Genomic DNA, 21075 nt, shown 5'->3' on the forward strand with positions numbered 1-21075 from the left:
CAAAACCGATTTTAAAACCGAAATTTAAAAAGCAATAACTAACTGAAACCTTACAAAAAAAAACTAAAACTAATAAAAACCAAACTAAAACTAAGCATTGACAAAAAATAAATACAAGCAAACCCGCTCTTAAAACTAAATAACACATACTCATCACAAAATTACTGTATTATACGATTTTAAAGTTGTCAATCCGAGAGCATTTCTTCTGTTCATCCGTCCATCCATTCAGCCGCTCATCCATGCTACGTATCCGTTTAGGGTCACGTGGAAAACTGGAGCCAGCCAGAGATAAATTCTCCACTTACCTTAACCCCAACACTAATCCTAATCCCAGTCTGCATAAATGAATAAATCATGCTATTTAATCACAGCGATGTGAGTTGTCCACTGCTTTTATGAACTTTTCTAAGAGTTCCTCTGACTTCCATCTTCCACCCCCAGGGCATACCATGGCCAGGAGGAAAGGAATTGGGCTTGTGACTGGATTCAAATCCTGGGAAGGGCCAAGCACTGGAGTGCCCCTGAGCAAGACATCCTTCAGTGCTCCCCCCGAGCGCAGAAAGGTGCTGCCCACTGCTTCTATACCCGGCTTCTGTGTGTTCGCTACTGGTGAGTAGGATGCACGGGTCAGAAACATTCCACGACCTTTAAAATTCCAGACCGAATCTGGACGATTCATTTTACCTGTGGTGCAAAAACCCCTTTAACCCTTCAGAAACCAAGCATATCGCTGACAAACACCAGTATCTGTATTTTTTGGCCTGTTTTTGCACACAAAAAAGAAAATTTGATTCAAATTCAAGTTCAACAGTTGCGTTTTTCTGAATAAACCTTGTTGTTTCTGTTAAAGTAGTATTTTAATATGCAGTAAATTGTAGCTGCCAGATATTGGAAGTTATTCTGGAAAAGTGGGCAAAAGCACTTAGTTACAGGACATTGTCTGGTCCTTTTATGGTTAAAATAAGTTGTTAAATGTGGTGCAGCATATATTCAAGCTATAGTAACTTTTGCTTTTGAGTTCAAAAGTTTCGTTTTCTCAGACATAACCCTCGAGAAAAAATACTACTTTACTTTATATGAGAGGTCGATGTGACAAATTAGCCGTTTCTTTGAATCCCTGGTGTACGGTTACTCTGAACATTAGTCTTTTGTAGGTCTGCTGTGCTGCATGTGTGTGTGTGTGTGGCAGGTATAGGTTTACACGCTTGTCATTGCTCTCTCTATCCTGCTCCTTGTCCCTTGAAGTCCTGTGTGGACCTCTGGTGGGTCTCTTTCAACAACAAAGCCCGTTTGGTATGTGTTTACACAAAGACGCCCTCAGTGTCTCCTCTTCCTCGTGTCACATGACCGACAACAAACACCTCTCAGCGCTGACTGACCCAGCGGATTTATGGCTCCATAAATGTCTGCTTGTGAGGATGTGGCATCCAGTTTCACTACAGGAGGTCATTTTGTGCCGTTTTCTGCTCCGTCAACAGCGGATGAAGGTCCGGTCTGGTAACGACGACGCTCTCCGCAGTCCTTACGTCATCTGCGGGGCGAGTGTGTGTTTGCATATGGGATTAGGGTCATTTTCAGTGTTAGAAAACAAGGACGAGGAGGTGCTAAGCCCCACACACATCACACTCTCAACAGGTGGATTCACGCGGCAGTGGGGGGGACGCACGTTTGTGATTTGTGCGTCGAGGCTCTGTGTGGGCCTCGCACCGTCTCTGTCCACTCGCCCGCTCACTCAGCGCCAGCAGCTGATGGATTCACCATTTCATGCGTTCACTGTTAAACATACGCTGTAGTTATAAACTTATAACTTATAAACACTTATAAACGTGTAATATACAACATATTTTATCAGGGTTTCCTGGTGGTACGACTTCAGCAGTGTCCAGTTGGGGTCAGTTACACGTTTTAAATATATTATAATAATAATAATAATAATAATAATAATGAAATAAAAATAATATTTATATATATATATATAATATATATATATATATATATATATATATGTATATATATATATAAAATATATATATATATATATAAAATTAATATATATATATATATATATAAATATATATATAAAATAAAATAATAACTTTCAAGAAAAGTGGAAAATGCCACAAATAGGCATAATGGCATAATGGCATAAATATTTATACATTGTTGTACTGGGTGTATTGTACACAGGTAGAAAGAGTAAAAGTAAAAAGTACCACTATTAAGATACAATTTTACTTAAGTACAAGTACAAGTACTGGTCTAAAAATGTACTCAAGTTAAATAAAAAATAAAAAATAAAAAAAGTAGCTTGTTTAAGTTTATTTAGTAAAAGTTACTGAAAGGGCTGACAACATCAAATATGTGAACACATCATTTTTCAGTCAAAATAGGTCAAAGGTCACACGTGTCACTCAATCAGGGATAACTCAATTAGTGCTAACTCACCTGTCCTCATCCTTCACTGACAGTTTCTGGTGCGTAAATTATTATAAGAACCTACTTTGAAACAGTGAAAGTACAATTACAAATTTTAAGAATGACTCTAAAAAGTACAAGTACACAGAAAACTTTAGTATCCGTTTTATGAGTACTTTTACTCGGAGCAAAACCTCCCAGAGTCCCAAATGAGCCGCTTATCAGCGCTGGATCTTATCGCCTCTGCATGCACAAACACTTTCACTCCGCAGCCGCTGACACTGTGGCTCATCGCAGGTCAGGAACTCGGCCAAAAAGCCTCCCCAGAGGAGCGCTGCCTCCAGGCCGGAGAGTCACAGTTCTCTCCATTTCATGCTCTCATACTCTCCCGTTGTCCTCGAGCGTTTCACCGCTCCCAATCTGTATAAGGATCATGTGACATTGCCTCATCCTCCTGTTTGTCAAACACGCCGCCTTTTCTACCTCCACCCTCTTGGCGGAACTCACATGTTCTATCCGTCGATCTCTCGCCCCGTCTTCCTCCCGGACTCCTTTCACTTCTTCTCACTCAGATCGAGAATCTCCCAGGGGGTAAACAGCGAGTGCATTGTGCGAGGACAGATCTTGTCTTGTCCTTGGTGTCGACTGTTTTGTCTGTGGATCCAGATCCCGCTGATGTGTGCGAGTGGACGTTTTCCCACTCCCTGTGTTTTGACAGCCTGCAAACATCAGTGAAGAGACCCAGTGAGAGTAGGATCTGATGATGTCATCGCACGGCGGTGACACTTCAGACTCCAGTCGACCTTATTGTGAGTCAAACGGTGACCTCATCTCCTGTTAATGCCTCCCAATGTTAAAGATGGAGTTTGACAGTTGGGAAATGTGGCGCTGAGTTAGTATAGCTGCTCTAATTTGGTCATTTTATGTCCAAATTTCGATCATTTGCAGTTTTTATTTTTGGACCTTTTAAAGGATCAGTTTGACATTATACAGAGTGGATGAAAACAGACCATGATCAAATCCAGGGAGTCTTGAAGGTCGATTGCGTTCCAGTGGGCTATGCGGCCAACGAATGCAACCACCAAAAATTGGACCTCGCCCAGCACTGTATATCCTAGGGTTCATTGCACACTCGTGCATATAACTGCTTTAAAAAGAGAGAGAAAAGATGACACTTTAGAAGTGTAGGGTTTAGGGTTAGGCTACACTTCTATTGTACAGGTCTAGGTTAGCACTATGGGGATTAGGTCAATTGGACACTAGATTGAGTTTGAGAGTTGGTGGTTATTTGTCTCTTTTTATTATTTATTTATTTATTTCGGTCATGACATTTAGATCACTCATCACATAACAGTGCAGTTCACACAATATACATAACCGAAAGGGAATGCGGGAGAAGCAAAGCTTAACTAGTCCCGCCCCCATTATCATCATACATTTCGTTTCCTCTTTTTTTTTTTTTTTTTTTATGACATTTTGACAAAGAAAACATGTTTCAGCATCCGATAGCACTCAGAGATATAGTCTAGCTCTAGACAGTCAACTCAGACTCCATGTGTGTTTATTCATGTGTCCATGATGTTCCGTCGCGCGTGACATTCTCGACTTGTTGCATCCCTCTGTATGCATCCCTGTGATGGACTGGTGATCTGTTCAGTTCTGTTCATTTTGGGATCGCCTCAGCTCGCGCGGAACCTTCGCCAGAGCAGTTACTAAAGAGTACTATCGTCAATAGAAAAGCAAAAGAGTCGAGTCGAGGCGAGTCGAGCCGAGTCGTACTCAAACCGTATAATAGAGGAGCGCTATTCATTTCTTATGTCTGTATCATCGCCTGCGTATTAAGATGTACGAAGTAAAAACGACTTCAAAGTGAAGCCAAGACATCTTGATTGCCCCCTGTTGGCTGGATGAGGTAAAGGCCCCTGTCACCCTCTTCCTTGTAGGGCTTAATTACTCGATAAGATTTCAGGGATTTGGGAAACTAGCATGATTTGACGTGATTTTAGAATATAAACAGACAATGTTGGCGACATCCATCTCATTTATTTACCTCTCTTTATGTTAGCTATGCACAGAGTGGGCCAAACTCACAATGTGCCGTGTGATTTCCTGGTGGTAACTGCGAGGTCAGAAGGTCAAACCCTTTCTCCATCTAACCGTCCGTCATCGAGACACCAAACTCCACCAAATGTATGTTTTTCATAAAGGGATAAATTCCCAGCCGTATAATCCACTGAGGGCAAAGTGCTTTAACAGTATCAGATATGACATTGGAGGCATGTCGGAGTCAAATCCTTCTCGACTCCAGCTGTCGATGTGTGACCGCAGGAAGCAAACGCGACTCGGAAAAGCTATTTTCAACAATTGCGGTTTGTGGACCGGCTCTGATTAGTGCTCCGGCCCATTGTGAACCCTCTGGGCTGGGTTTACCTGTGGTGAATCCCTGCAAAAGCGTGACCATAGGCTTCAGTCGCATGCTGATTGTACACACACACACAGTATGGACCTACTTGTGTCTGTGGAGACACACACGTGCATGCGGTTGTACGTGCAGCTCTATGAAATGAGTGTTATTATCCAGCGGCTAAACAGTCATCACTCCGTGGACCTGTGATTTAAGGATCAGTGTCTGACCACACTCTCTCGCAGCGTCTGCCTCCTCCAGGCACGGTTCACTACCTCACGTTCACTGGACATATTTTCCAATCGCCGCTGGTGAGCGCCATACGATCCCCAAACCACAGCTTTAATGTCTAGGAAAACCCCGGTGTTATCGCTCGTATGCACACGACATCACGTGGGTTTGAAATCCACACACAGCACGGCTCGAGGATTACCGAGTGTTTTAATGTTGTTACTATATTATATTTGAGTGACTTATCCAAACTACAGGCTTAAGTTTCACCTTGAAGTGGCTGTGATCAATATTTAGCTTTATACAGAGCTTTATAGTGATTTGAAGAGTGTTGTTTTACTGTCAAACCCTTTGTTTGCTGTTGTGTTTTTGGACAAATATGTCCATCAGTAGTTGGTAGAGACTAAAACGGAGATATTAAACACACCGGGTGTTTCTGCATGAGAAAAAGGGGTTTATAGAAGTTTATGAAAGTCACAGAGAGCAAAACAATCCGCATATGCTTTTATTCTGAAATGCGACGTGTGTTCTGCCACTTACTCCCGTGTCACTGAGGAGAAGAAACATCTGGAAAACACTATTTCAATCAGGAGAGACTTTGAGTGACGCTTAAACAAAGTTGTATTGTCGGGAGCTGCAGAGAAAAGTCACGTGATGTTCAAGTATTTTTGGTGTAAACTCCCTGTTTTGACATTGATGTAAATAAAGTTGGGGGTTAGAATGGGGATGCTGAGAATCAGGAAGACGACCCCGAGCTCATGACATGATTGGTTGATTGAGCTCAAGGCATAAAATCTTATTTTAAAAGGCACCCACACAGAATCGCGCCTCTTAATCCCTTCCGCTGCAGGATAATTCAGCCAGATAATCCGTTCAAATCAGCCTAAAATCAGAAGCACCCACGATTGTCGAAATAGCCAGATCGGGACTGGACTGAACAATCCTACAGCAGGTGAATCTGGTCTTAATTCTCGATCCAAAAGTGTTCCTGTTGCTGGTTTTTGTAAACTTACTTAAATTATTGTAGAATCTGGCACGGATTTCCACTATTTCCTTTCACAGCAGTGGCCAGAAGTAAGAGATGACCTCTACCTGCAACACTAGCCTTTGTAAACCTGAAAGCAGCTCATTAAGCAGACCACACACAGAGCGAGAGGAAGTGCAGAGGAATGGAGAGGAGAGAGAGGCAGAAGGGAAAGGAGTTAATGGTCTTGCTATCACAGAGGAGATAAAAATGAAACTCCTAATGTATGTCCATCACCTCCTCCGCACTATCCTTTACGTCGTTTATCCACGGTGCTGTCCGCTCTCGCGCAACGTTAAACCGCGTTTGGTTGATTTTCTTTTTATATGAAGTTTCCATCGTGCTCCACTCCCTCTGTGGTTCCAGCACGGCTGGCCAAATGGCAATAAAAAAGCTCGAAAGACATCAGAGAAGGAAAGGGAGACCTATTTGTTAGCCTAACAAAATCCCCAGTAGTTAAATAACCAGTCAACATGTGAGAGAACGGGGGGGGGGCAAGCTCTCTGCGTCAGCGCTGCTGCGATGGGCAAGAAAAATGGCCCTAATAACAACATCTATCCATGTGTTGGTAGGAAACATCTTTATTTATGTCGTGGGAGTGGTTCTTTTATAAAATAAAATTGCAAAATAAGAGTCAACGCGAGGAAACAGGAGTAAGAAGCTTTGGACGAATGCATGATTCTGAGTTTTTGGACCTGGACTTGAATCCTGGTTGAGCTGTGGCTCGTGAAACCTTGCGTTAGCGCTCTCCATGATTCTGTTTCCCGTTCGCCAACAAAGAAAGAGGAACGACGGACGGTTCTTTCATCTAGTCGGTACAGAAATCCCTGATTCCTCAGTCAGACCAACACCGGATGGTACAGTCTGTACGTTACGAATCTACACATCTGGATTTAGGCCCTAAAGCTAAGGTTTGATGCCGTTGCAGAAAGCAGTCGCAGATACTTGGGATGAACCTACAAGACTTTTGATTTGCCACAACCACAATCCCCCCCCGCCGCACCTAAAACTTAATCCTATCATGTCATGCAATATTCTAGAAGGCAGGAATTCTGTAAACACGCATATTGACATAATTTACAGCAAACAGTAAAGAGCAATTAGAGGATTAAGCAACACATTCTCCTCTTTATGTTTGTTTCTGTCCACAAATTCTATAAAAAGAACCCAAACCAAAAGACTTTACAGCTTCCCCGGGCCTGTCTGTGGCGCACAGCCCCAAGGACATGTGTTCCAACCGAAGGCGTAAATCTGAAAACTTGTCAAGAACTTGTACTGTAATTTGACTATAATCAAAAGAGCTCACTCATTTACTGATACATCTGGAAACGGCAGTATTTAGAAAAACGCTACTTAGCCGGCAGGAAATGGTGCCTCGAGGTGACATTTCCACTGGTGGACATGGTGTGTTGCGGAGTATTTACAACAAGAGGGAGGGCGCAACACAGCAACACAGCAACACAGCGGCGCAGCTATGGTTCTGTTTAAGACTACTAATTGGCCACATTATTAGGTACACTGCTCTGCTGCTTGTTCAAGGTAGGGTTGGAGATCCTGGAAAAAGCGTTGGTAAATTTCGCCACATTCCGATGACGGCAAGTTTTTTGTGAAAATGCATTACTTAATTGTAGAGCTGCAACTAACGATTATTTTCATAATCGATTAATCTGTCGGTTATTTTCTAGATTAATCGATGAATCGTTTGGTCCATAAAATAGCAGAAAACCATAAAAAATGTTGATCGGTGTTTTGTCAAACCTGGGAATGATGACGTTCTCAAATGTCTTGTTTTGTCCACAAACCAAAATGATTGACTTTTAATGATTCATTTGTTATCCAGAGCAAAGAAATTAAGAAAATATCCATATTTAAGAAGCTTAAACAATCAGAAATCTTGTTTTAATCATGAAAAAAGCTTCAAACCGATTAATCGATTATCAAAATAGTTGTCGATGAATTAAGTAATCGATTAATAATCGATTAATCGATTAATCGTTTCAGCTCTACTTAATTGGTTACAATCGGGAGGATTTTAAGCCATACAGTAATAAAAAAAGGCTCCAGAAGATTATCTCCCACTCCACCTTTAAAGGAATACTTCACCGATTAGCATTTAGCTTTGTATTACTAGAATAGGGGTAATATTTTTGAAAAATTGTGCTTCCCAACCTCAGTTTCCCCTGAGTCGAGAAATATCTTCATTCTTTTCTTTGTTACGTGCCCACCAGTGACACTTGGTCCTGTTAGCGTAACTGTTAGCAAAGACGGCGGACACTGTTTACATTCTGGGAATGAGGTCGAGTGGGTCTAAAAAGTGTGGAATTAGCGTCACTGGTGGGCAAGTAACAAAGAAAAGAATGAAGATATTTCTCGACTCGGGGAAAACTGAGGCTGGGAAGCAGAATTTTTTCAAAAATACTACCCCACATTCTAGTAATACAAAGCTAAATGCTAATCGGGGAAGAATTCCTTTAAGTCATGATCAAGACGATGTACCGGAGTTCAGAACTGAGCATCAGAAATGAAGAAGAAAGGCGACTTTGAATGTGGAATGGTAGTTGGAGCCAGGCGGGCTGGTCTGAGTATTTCAGAAACTGCTGATTTAGTGGGATTTTTATGTACTACCCTTTGCTAGAGTTGACAGAGAATGGTCCCAAGAGAGAAAATATGCAGTAAGAGTGACAGCTCTCCAGACAGAAAAAGACGCCAGAGGTCAGGGCGAGAACGACCAGGGTGGTTTAAAGTAATAGAAAGGCAACGGTAACTCCAATACTGTCTCCTTACACCCAATGACCTTAATAAAGTGACCGGTGAGTCTATGTGTACCCTACATTACTCTACCCCAAGTCTATTCAAATGGCGGTTATTCAAATAACTAACTTCTTAGTGGCCCAGTCTGTGGTTTCACCAGAAATTTAATTTAATTTTTTGATACTTTATTAATCCCCTTAGGGAAATTTTTGTCTGCATTTTGACCAATCCTAGAATTAGGAGCAGTGGGCTGCCACATTGAGTAGCGCCCGGGGAGCAATGGGGGTTGGGTACCTTGCTCAGGGGTACCCAAGCCCTTTCGACCTGGTGGGGACTTGAACCGGCGACCTTCCGGTTACAAGCCAAGTTCCCTTTCCACTTGGCAACAGGCTGCTCCAAGTAACTGAAGAAATGACAAGAAACACTTTTCACTGTCCCTCAAAGATGCCGACGTCAATCCCTACAGTCGTCTGATGAGGCGGTGATCGCATTGATAGTTCTTTTGTATGCTGATAAAGGCACTTTGAGATGTCTGTGGGTCGCGCATGACATATGCTCATCTCATTTCAAAGAAAAACAAATGCTAATATTGGGCACCTTTTTGATTTTAACGCGTTTATTTTGAAGGTAAAATACTTTCAGCTAATACTGGAACTACTTTGAGGTGTGCGAAGGACAGGTATGACCAACATGTTTGTATTACTATTATATTTTACATGCACGTTTTGACATATGTTTTGAATGTGTCATCACTGGCTGAAAAGTACAACATAAAATGACACAAAAATATCCTCCAGCGTTTTTTTATAGTGTAACGCAGCGTCGTGCGATCATCAAGACCAGAAGAGCACTAAATAAATCCAGACATTTACCTTTTATCTGAATGTAAATGACAGAGGTCAGTTTTCCCGCTCTGCTCGGTGACCCGCTCATACTCGGGGGGGGGGGGTCATCACACAACATAGGAGGTTAAATGGCTGTAAGAAGGCACATGAATCTGGAAACCCTTGATAACACATGGCCTGAAGCTCCTTCTCCGTCCACTGCCTCCTGCCTCCCCCCGTGCTGCACTGGCAGCCGCGCCGACACTCGGCATGTAAACCATGTAGACCTGACACCAGTTGTTTTGACTGAGAGCAATGAGGCACTGACTTATTGTGCAACACAAGGCACAGCCTTTAGCCTGGCCAGTGATAGCAAACCAAAATCCTCCTGTAAACTCAGCCTCCCAGTATTTCCATAATATTATTTCCCCCCCCCATTACAAAATCTCCTGCTACTGTGTTGTTCCACTGCTGTAATATAAAGTGTTAGCTCTCTGGATGACAGTGACGGTCAAACCACCACTGTAATTTAGACTGGAAGACCTTTTTGGTTTGTGGGTTCTAATGAAATGTCAACAACGACTGTACTGCGTGGACTGTGTGAAATTGGGTGCAAATAGTCATGTTCCTCTCAGGATAAACTCAAATCACTCTGGTTTCCCTTCACTTCTCCTCCCAAATGTGTTAGAGAGCGCGTTACAGAAATAGAAAGATTGGTTTTACGAGGGCCTTTCTGTATGGAGGACGAAACATGACTATATAAATAAATAAATGCATGAATAAATGTATAAATAAATACAGGAATAAATAAATGCAAATATAAATAAATCTATAAATAAATACAGGAATAAATAAATGTATAAGAAAAAATAAATAAATGCACAAATAAATACAGGAATAAATAAATGAATGCATAAATAAATACAGGAATAAATAAATGAATGCATAAATGAATAAATAAAAACAGGAATAAATAAGTGAATGCATAAATAAAAAAAATAATGCATAAATAAATACAGGAATAAATAAATGCAAATATAAATAAATCTATAAATACAGGAATAAATAAATGTATAAGAAAAAAGAACTAAATGCATAAATAAATACAGGAATAATTAAATGAATGCATAAATAAATACAGGAATAAATGCATAAATAAATAAATGAATAAATGAAAACAGGAATAAATAAAAAAAATAAATGCATAAAGATATAAGATAAATACAGGAATAAATAAATGGTTTACATTTATTTCTTCATTTCTGTTCGCCTACATTTATTTATTTCTGTATTTCTGTGTCCATGTGGAGAATAAAACCCTCAGTTTTGCAAGGTTGACAAATGTTTTAAGAAAGTTCGGAACCTGTATTTGGATCTACGCTCGTCTTTCAACTCAAAGGTTGTGGGTTCGGTTCCCGGCTCCGCTCGTCTACGTGCCGACGTGTCCTTGAGCAAGACACTAAAACTGCTGTGAACATTTAAAGACAGAAGTCCACAAACAGTGAATTTGTGATGTGAACATGTGCTGTTGCTGTGCAGCCGCTATAAGTCTATTAGATTTATGGCGTGTCTGTCTTCAGGCAAGTCGCTCTGCATTTGTACTATACTCTGGTCGGTTGGGCGTGTCACCGTCTCACACACGCACCGCTGCATGCTTGTCAAATTAGCACGCCAACTAAAAAAAGACACGTGGAACTCTCCCGCTCCTCTGCATGACACAGGACCTGGTGTTTAGTGAGAGAATTGGGTCGATTATTTAGTTGCGGCTCGGACGCGTTAATAAATGCTCCAGACAAAGACGTAATTGCTTCTCTGAGTAGAGCTCATTTGTTTCTTAGCTAAACCACGGATTTAAAGCTTCCGACGTTTGAGTGGATCCTCCTGAGGCTCTCACAACTTCAGAAATGAGATTTGAGACACGAGTGCGCTTGTACTATGTCGGTGTGGTCTCGGGCTTTTGCTAAATGATGCCCCCACAATTCTTTTTACTGCCCAGATAATGGTTCTGTGCCGTTGCAAAAGCTCCACGCGGCGGTTTAACAACTTTTGATTCCAGTAAAGCTATTCCTGCAATCCGTGCCAGCAAACAAACATACTGTAATTAGCTTCCCTGAAACCTAAATGTCGGACTTAAACAGTGCTCAGTCACTCACGGTGGTCTTTTAAAGGCATGATTTTGAATTAAAGGTGTGCAGACTGTCTCGGGGTGACTCGTGTGATAATGTAATAGTTTCTCTGTGTTTGTGGAAGGTGTGTGTTCGCACACAATGATTCTGGGACATCACAACAACAGTGACAGTTCCTGCTATCCCAATTCAAAACACTGTATGAGAGCGGTCGCCAGATCACTAATACACAAACAGAACTTTTCCCACTGTCTGTTTTACTCTGATAAACGTTGAACCTGTGGGATTTTTTTTTTCATTTCAGCAACAAGTGGAAATTGAGAGTGAAAGTGTGTCTTATGTCGAACGTCGCACTCTTGACTCTTCCAGTGAGGACGCTCTCTGACCAATCAAAGGTCATTTTAGTATTGCTTGAACCTCGCCAGAGCAGGCACCAAAATAGTACGTGATATTGGGTTGTACGGAAGAGAATTAAGGCAATTTAAAGTCAGAATTCTGAGTTTAAAGTCATAATTCTGAGTTTAAAGTCAGAAATTCTGAGTTTAAAGTCAGAAATTCTGAGTTTAAAGTCAGAATTCTGAGAATAAAGTCAGAAATTCTGAGTTTAAAGTCAGAATTCTGAGAATAAAGTCAGAAATTCTGAGAATAAAGTCAGAAATTCCGAGAATAAAGTCAGAAATTCAGAGTTTAAAGTCAGAATTCTGAGAATAAAGTCAGAAATTCGGAGTTAAAAGTCAGAATTCTGAGAATAAAGTCAGAAACTCTGAGAATAGTCAGAAATTCTGAGTTTAAAGTCAGAAACTCAGAATCTGAAGAATAAAGTCAGATATTCTGAGTTTAAAGTCAGAATTTTGAGAATAAAGTCAGAATTCTGAGTTTAAATTCAGAGATTCTGAGTCAGAAATTCTGAGTATAAAGTCAGAATTCTGAGTTTATAAATCAGAATTCTGAGACTAAATTCAGAAATTCTGAGTTTAAAGTCAGAAACTCAGAATTCTGAGTTTAAAGTCAGAAACTCAGCATTTTGAGAATAAAGTCAGAAATTATGAATTTAAAGTCAGAATTTTGAGAATAAAGTCAGAATTCTGAGTTTAAATTCAGAAATTCTGAGTTTAGAGTCAGAAATTCTGAGTATAAAGTCAGAACTCAAATATGTTTTTCCTGTGTGGCCCTAATCCTCTTCTGTAGGTTTGGCAGTGGTGGGTGACACCAAAAAAAAAAAAAAATGATTTGATACAAACATTTTCACAAACACACAATATACTCACTGTTTGCCATTAAACCCCCAAACTCATTCCACACTGGACCTTTAAATTTAGAATTACTGTCCCTTGTTGGACATCATGGATAACTGCACCTTTTTGTCCTTCTCAGAATTATTTATGAAACTATATCTCAATCCTCACATCTACCTCTTTTATATGAGTGTAATTCATTCAACGTGAGTGGCATTATTTTGTGGTGCATCTCTCTGATGTCTTGGTTTTGGTTGGAGCATAAAACAGACTCTTTGTCCTTCACTCGCTTCACTGTGTTTACATCGTGAAGGGAAACCCCAAGCGCTGCAGCCTTAATGCAATATCCTGAGCAGCAGCTCCTGCACATAAGGGGGCCTGACTCCTGCGGAAACCTGATCCTGCACTGGGCCCTTTAAAGGAATATGGGATGAGTCTATTGAATGGAGCTGAGGGTGAGTGAGTGAGTGAGTGAGTGAGTGAGGACTGGGACTCCAGTCAAGTCTGCGCTCCACGCACGGAAGGCGAAGGGAGGACAGCGGCGCGGGGGGACGCGGGGTGACACGCAGCAACACAAGACGCGGAAATCTGTGGAAAAGGAAATGAATGAGGAGTGAGTGAGTGAGTGAGTGTCGACGGAGCGAGGAGGAAGTTATGAGCTGAACTGCGACGATTTACCGGCGGAAAAGTGTCCGTGAGAAAGCAGACAGAAGAGTGGGACAGAGGCAACAAAAGTCACAAGGTAAAAACGGACTTAAAGGCGCGTTAGCGTTCATCCCTGTGTGCGTTTTTACGCACACGACAAAGGGTATAATTAAGCAGGAGTCAGGGGGTAGCGCGGGTCACAGGCTCTGCAGCTGTAGCCAAGCTTTGTATTTGGAGAGATGCCGTGTGTTTTGTTTTTCTGCTGACCTACAGTTTTCTGGTTGACACTATCTTCTGCTCAGCCGTGCGCTTCTGGCACACACACCTGTTCGCCGTGGCCTTTTTTTGGACACAACCTTGGCAAGTGCATTCCCATGGAGAAAGTCTGACACATTTAAAAACCATATATATTTGAAGTCTATCATAAAAATGCAGAATTGTGTCGCACATACATGTGTACTTACTCTTACACACCTAAGATGTGTCACACTATATCACTATCACTTCTCCTTTTCCCCTCCTCATCATCTCCTCTCTCTTCTATCTCTAAATATTGATGTCATTGTGAAACAGTTATTTTACATCTTTTAAACTAAAACTGTGAATGAGTCATAATCAGCCACTTTAAATCATAATGCTTCAGTCTCAAGTGCGTGGCGATTTCTTTAATCGTGGTCTTGTGTCTTTGTGTGACAGAGCCACAAACGACAGTTTTGTTTTCTGATAGTGTCAGAAATGTTAAGTGACCGTCTACTGAGAAGCCACCCAAGATCAAACTCAATATGACGACTTCATCAGCACAACACAATACAATTGAGGAAAAACACTAAAAGGATGCAGGTGTGTGAGCTACAGCTGATGAAGAAGCTGACTTGCAGCGCAACTCGTGAAGTAAGTTGCTGATGATGTAGCTTGAAGTAGCTCATGAATTTGCTGACTTGTGTCACAGCTCATGACGTAGCTTATAAAGTTGCTAACTTGCCTCACAGCTCAGGACGTAGCTTATAAAGTTGCTAACTTGCGTCACAGCTCATGACGTAGCTTATAAAGTTGCTAACTTGCCTCACAGCTCATGACGTAGCTTATAAAGTTGCTAACTTGCGTCACAGCTCATGACGTAGCTCATGAAGTTGCTAACTTGCGTCACAGCTCATGACGTAGCTTATAAAGTTGCTAACTTGCGTCACAGCTCACGACGTAGCTTATAAAGTTGCTAACGTGCGTCACAGCTCACGACGTAGCTTATAAAGTTGCTAACTTGCGTCACAGCTCATGACGTAGCTTATAAAATTGCTAACTTGCGTCACAGCTCAAGACGTAGCTTATAAAGTGCTAACTTGCGTCACATTACATGTCATTTAGCAGACGCTTTTATACAAAGCGACTTACAATGGATCAAGTACAATTAGCCAGGGGTGGAATCGAACTTGCGACCATGATGTCTTTGGTACACAAGGTAGGGTCTTAACCACTGAGCCACTCCACCCCCACAGCTACGTCACAGCTCATGACGTAGCTTATAATGTTGCTAACTTGCGTCACAGCTCATGACGTAGCTTATAAAGTTACTAACTTGCGTTACAGCTCATGACGTAGCTCATGAAGTTGCTAACTTGCGTCACAGTTGATGAAGTTGCTAACTTGCGTCACAGTTGATGAAGTTGCTAACTTGTGTCACAGTTGATGAAGTTGCTAACTTGCGTCACACCTCATGATGTAGCTCATGAAGTTAATGAAGAAGTTGCTGACTTGTGTCACAGCTGATAAAGTTGCTAACTTGCGTCACAGCTCATGACATACTCTAGCTCATGAAGTTGCTCATGAAGTTGCTAACTTGCGTCACAACTCAACACATAACTCATGACATAGCTTATGAAGTTGCTAACTCTTGTCACAACTTATGAGGTAGCTGATGAAGTTGCTAACTTGTGTCACAGCTTATGATGTAGCTGATAAAGTAGCTTATGAAGTTGTTATTTTATGCCATAGCAGATGATCACATTCCTTAATTGCATTACAGCCGATGAAGTTGCTTACTTGTGTCGCAGCTTATGACGTAGCTTATGAAGTTGTTATTTTATGCCATAGCAGATGAGCGCATACCTAAATTGCATCACAGCTGATGAAGTTGCTAACTTGCGTCACAACTCATGACGGAGCTCATGACGTAGCTTATGAAGTTGTTATTTTGTGCCATAGCAGATGAGTGCATTCCTAAATTGCATCACAGCTCATGACGTAGCTGATGAAGTAGCTGATGAAGCTGACGAAGCTGCTAACTTGCGTCACAACTTATGACGTAGCTGATGAAGTAGCTATTTTGTTCCCATTAAAAGGAAAATAAAAAGCCCTCAATATGATTCAGTCAAATGCCCATTTCTGTTTTTTTATTTACATTTTAAAGCCTGTGCTTAGTGTAGTAGTTTGTGTAATATTTAGGCTTTTTAGATCATGCTGGATTGGACATTTTTCTCATTTTCTATGCAGACACTGAGTATTGAATCAGCTCATCCTTGATGCACTCTCAGTGTCAGAGAGTCAACGCTCCAAAGTGTTTGTGTGCAGGACAGGAGAGCTGCAGAGGTGGTGTTTACACCTCAGCACAGAGGAATGTCAGGGCCTGTGTTTAAGGCTGGGACTGATAATGAGTGTGGTCAGTTTGCTGAGGCCTGTCATTAACCTGCACCGGGACAGAGATGCAGGTTTTACTTGCAGAGACAGGAGGAGCAGGAGCACGAGGAGGAGGAGGAGGAGGAGGGGGGAAATGAAGGAGGGTGGGAAAGGTGCTGCAGGAGGAGAGGGAGGATGGAAAGTGAGAAGTGTTGGAGGAGGAGCGGTGAGACAAGATAAGGAGATATAACGGGAGGCTGGGGATTAAGTGGAGATATATTCAGGATTTTAAAATGCAGGCATTGGCCTCCATCGTGTCTTAAAAGTCCGATGTGAGTAACTGCTCTGTCAAAATTGCCCTTTGAGGCTGAATTATTCCAGGATAGCCATGAAAACTAGAACAAACGCTGTTATTTATACACTTTTAAAACCTCTCTGTTGTCTCATGGCAAAGGTTAAGAAAAGTTGGGCCGCAGTAGCGCGTCCCGTCCTGTATTTATAGACACGTGTCCGAGCTGTAGTCGTCAGATGGAACCAAAACAGTGAGGTAGCTCATTTAAACAAAAAGTGTGAGGCCTGGTCGACCGGATGGGAGTCTTTGTTAAACACGCGAGGCCACGGAGGAGCAGATAAAGCGACATTTAACACACCCGTACTTGACTCCTCGTGCTCTCGGATCGTTCGTCTCCGTCTCCGTTTCGTACACACAGAGATCTGCCACGCTGACACGGATCCGCAGCGACTGACCCAGATTTACACACACACTCCGGTCCTATCTGATGGGAGTCTTTGTATTTAATAGAAAAGGGAGAGTTGGGCGGGGTGTGTGTGTGTGTGTGTGGGGGGGGGGGGCTGCCAAAAATTGGGGAAGCCAACTTGGATGTCAGCAGAGACAACAACAAAGGGGATTTGAAAAGTCTGGTGGGGATGATATCACTGAACCACCTAATCACTTACATCACCACAGCTGCGTGCTCAGCACTGTGTGTGTGTGTGTGTGTGTGTGCGCACGTGTGTCTGTTTCCAATCTATTTCTGAGTGTGCGTGTGTGTGTGTGTGTGTGCGCTCTGCTAAGCAAGTGCTGAAGAGTTACGGCTGGTGTTGAGTATGTGGTGATTATGGAAGTGTGAGTCAGTGGAAGGGGCTGATTTGAGACTTGTACGCTCGTCCTCGTATCTCTGAAGAGCAGCGCACACACACACACACCCTGGATTCTTTAAAGTGGTAGAGATTGCATGAGGTACGGACACATGATCAGCGTTGGGAACCTGCCTTCTTTACTCTATGATATCTTAAAAAGAGAAGATATTCACTTTCTGTTGGACGCTTAAGGCCCTGGTATAGTATAACACAGTTTGTTAGTTGGTTACATAGTTAGTTAGTGATGGAGGAAGCAGTAGATCAACAGCTCTTTGGTGTGAGGAGTGAATGATTTACAAAGCAACACAAACTTGTCAATTTTCGGTCAGAAAATACTAAGTTTAAACAAATTTGCAATGTCATCGACTTAAGCGGGTGTAGATCAAGCATTTTCCCTTCGTGTCCCCGCAGGAAACCGTGTTTCCAGCGACGCAGAGCTTCCATGTCAAAGGCCGATTGTCCCCCTAACCCTCACACCTCAACCAACCACACTTCACTCAACTATCCCCCTAAAACCAATCCCTGATATTAGAGTTGTTCCGATTCCGATACCAGTATCGGAAATGCCTCCGATACTGCCGAAAATGTGGGCATCGGTATCGGCGAGTACTGGAGTCCATGCACCTATCCGATACCACGTAATGTATAAGGGCTCCGTTAGCTCTGACGCGGTTCTTCTTCGCCGCTCGTGAAACAGTTGCGCTGTGCTGTTTTAGAGGTGTGAAGAAGAACTGATCACCCAACACCTGTAGACAAGGAGCTAACGTTAGCTCATCATGTCGGCGGTTTGGCAGTATTTACCAGTTAGCTCCGTTAGCTCCGTTAGCGTTGTTAGCTGCGCTAGCTCCGTTAGCGCGCCTACAGTCAAACTGGAGCGGCACGTTTATTTTTAACGTAGCAGCGCTACAACTAACCAGCGTACCTGTGTCCTGCGTATGTATGCCTCTGTTTTTAAAGTTTAGCGTTACTTCAGAGACTCATTTTATCTGGAGTCATGTAAAAATTATGTCACGCGCGTCCTTTCCCGGTCAGTCGTCATGGAAACATGAAGCTCTGCCAGTGCCGCGGTGTTTGGACCAGAGTCAAAACAAACATACAAGCTGAAAAACGAAAAAAAAAAAAATGGTGTCCATTTGTATTCGTTCATGTTTTACAGAGGGTTTAACCTGAGCCAAACCTTACCACCAATGATAATCATATCCCAGTCATGCAGGCGTAGTATGATATATATTTTTATATAACACACTGGTATCGGTATCGGTACTCTGTATCGGCCGATACCCACAGCACAAGTATCGGAATCGGTATCGGGAGGGAAAAAATGGTATCGGAACATCTCTACCTGATATCTTCCACATTGAATCTCACTCAGTGGGAGGAGCATCTTTCAGATCGTATATAACAGTCGACCCAGAAGAAAAGGGCTTCTGTGTTTCTATAAACCATCCTGTGATGCAAGAAGCAGAAAATAACTCCGTTTAAACCGTAAGTGTAACATAAGGCTGCGTCGCGCCCACACGCTCGATGCAGATGACCTCATTTTTTTATCCGTAAACACACCGGTGCAGTGAGCTGAGAGGAGACTCGGCCTCCTCTGACCTCCCGTTGCCTCCTCGGCAGCGAGAAGTTTCACTTTGGCACTTGCCGATGAATGAATGGGTTCCTGGCACCGGTTGGCATAAGCTTGTAACGAACCCCCGCTGTGTTCAACAAGCGGGGAGCGATAAAAGGGATTGTTCCGGGGGAGAATTAGCGTGGCAGTGCTGAGAGTGTTACACCAGCAAATGGCTTGTTTACACCCAGCTGTTTTAGCTCCCGGAGGAGGGGCCGGCTTCCTCTGTTCTGGCTTGCCCCTGCGCTGCCCAGCAGACTTTACCCCCCCTTTCCCTACATTAGCCAGTGTTTTACTTGACCTTCATGCACTGGAGTCTCCACCACGGCTGAACCTTGACTGTCCAGTCTGGGCGCAGCGGTCGGCTGGCGAAAAAACCCTCCACATGCACGACTTCTGTAATTTGTTTGCGAGGCCTGTATTTATGAGCATGCTAATTGTAGGGGAGCGCCATGGCGCAGTTATAGTTAGTGGACTTTGAACCGTCTGCTGTTCTGCTGACGGCGTCTGGCTGCGCTCTCGCGCGTCTGCCCTTTTTCTCTTCCACGACTTATTCTTCCTCGAACTTTCTTTTGGTTTCATTTTTTACTTGACGAGTTGAAGTTTAACTCATTAAATCTCACAAGTTCTTAAGGTTTAAGAGTCTTTTCTCAGTCGGATTGACTCCCTCTCGAGTCTTTTGTGAATGATCCTCTTCAGGTAAAAATAACTTCAGCGCCCCCAGTTTCCCACTCGCTCCATTCATTCTCACACATTCTTTCCTCCTTTCTTTGCTGAGGCAGACTGATGACCCCCCACCCTTCCTCCCTCCCTCCCTCCCTCCCTCGCTGTGATGGGACTGTCATGCAGAAAGACACTATTGTGCCGCGCGGGATCCCGTTTCACTCCTGCCTTGTAATTAAGAAGGGATTGCGTGGCGAGGGAGCTGTGGACGTGGGGGGGGGGGTTGGGTTATTTGGGTTAGTAGGTAATTTGGCTAAAAAAAAAAAATCAGAGCAGTGACCTGCATTGTTGCAGGAAGGCCTGGGAGCCGGCACGCATGAACCCGACTCCCCCCCCTGCCTGCTGAGTTTTTGTTCAGTGTGTGTGGGCATGTGGAGAGCCCCCGGGGAACCGAAAGGAGACGAGGTTTGATGTGTCCTCGCCGAGCGCTTGTGTCTCCAAACGTGCGGCGTGTCTCTCTGCGGTTATTGACGCAGGGAGAAAGCGAGAGTCGGCCTCCGTTAAACCGCCTGTTCTCGTGAACTCATTGTGAGTCACATTTGCTCAGTGAATCATGGGAAGTGCGGTCAGCAGAGAGGTGAAATCACTTGTTTTGAACAGAAGCGGCACCAGCTTTTTTTTTTACACCCGGCAGGAAACTTAAACCATACTGTCATAAACCTCTGAGTGGACTGAGTGTGTGTGTGTGTTTTTTCTTCTTCTTCTTTCAGTCTGGTCCGTCAGTCCAGAGGCAGAGCTCTGAATCGCGGCCATGGCCGACGTGCTGGGGAGCGGCGGGTCGGGAGGAGCCGTCGGCGCGGCCAGCGTGGATTGGCAGAAGCGCTGCGTGGCTCTGGAGATGCAGCTGCTGAGGTTCCGACTTCAGGCCGGGAAAATCCGCGAGCTGCTGGCAGAGAAGGTAAGACGGAGAAGCGGCACGGATGGAGAATGCCCAGAGGATATCTCACATTAAAATCAAAGCAGAGAATAAGTCATGGACGCTTTAATTTAGAGCTGAAATAGACACGTTTGTGCCTTCAGCTTGTTATTATCACATTAAAACTGATTAGAGAAACAATCCATCCACATTTTCTGGACTAAACGTTTTACCTCTATACTTTAGGCACATGTAATGGCATTTATTTCACTGGTCATGTTTTTAATACGATCCCTAGCTCTGTTTTCTGTCCATCGGGACTTGTACCCGCATTTGCTTCATCGTAAAAAAAGACTGGATACAGGTTGGTTGCCAAGAAATCTGATCAGGATGCGCCGAGATTAATCTCTTGGAGGTTTTCTTTTACAGATTAGGACATTTTAACACAAGTATCGAGCCATGAAACACCTGGAACC

General features: G+C 43.0%; 1 protein-coding gene across 2 annotated transcripts in view; it reads left to right on the forward strand.

Moving 5' to 3' along the window:
* Positions 1-500: 500 nt before the first annotated feature.
* plekhh1 (pleckstrin homology domain containing, family H (with MyTH4 domain) member 1) overlaps positions 501-21075 on the forward strand; it is a 53373-nt gene continuing 32798 nt past the window's right edge. The window contains exons 1-2 of one of the 2 annotated variants that reach the window (XM_058614758.1): positions 501-612; positions 20454-20641. In XM_058614758.1, the coding sequence (XP_058470741.1) occupies positions 20495-20641 (147 nt within the window). In that variant the 5' untranslated portion in view covers positions 501-612; positions 20454-20494. Of the gene's footprint in view, positions 613-13505; positions 13756-20453; positions 20642-21075 lie in introns of those variants that run through there. The other variant, XM_058614757.1, reaches the window with a different exon arrangement.

Source organism: Solea solea, chromosome 18 (assembly GCF_958295425.1).
Source record: "Solea solea chromosome 18, fSolSol10.1, whole genome shotgun sequence".
Classification (NCBI taxonomy): domain Eukaryota; kingdom Metazoa; phylum Chordata; class Actinopteri; order Pleuronectiformes; family Soleidae; genus Solea; species Solea solea.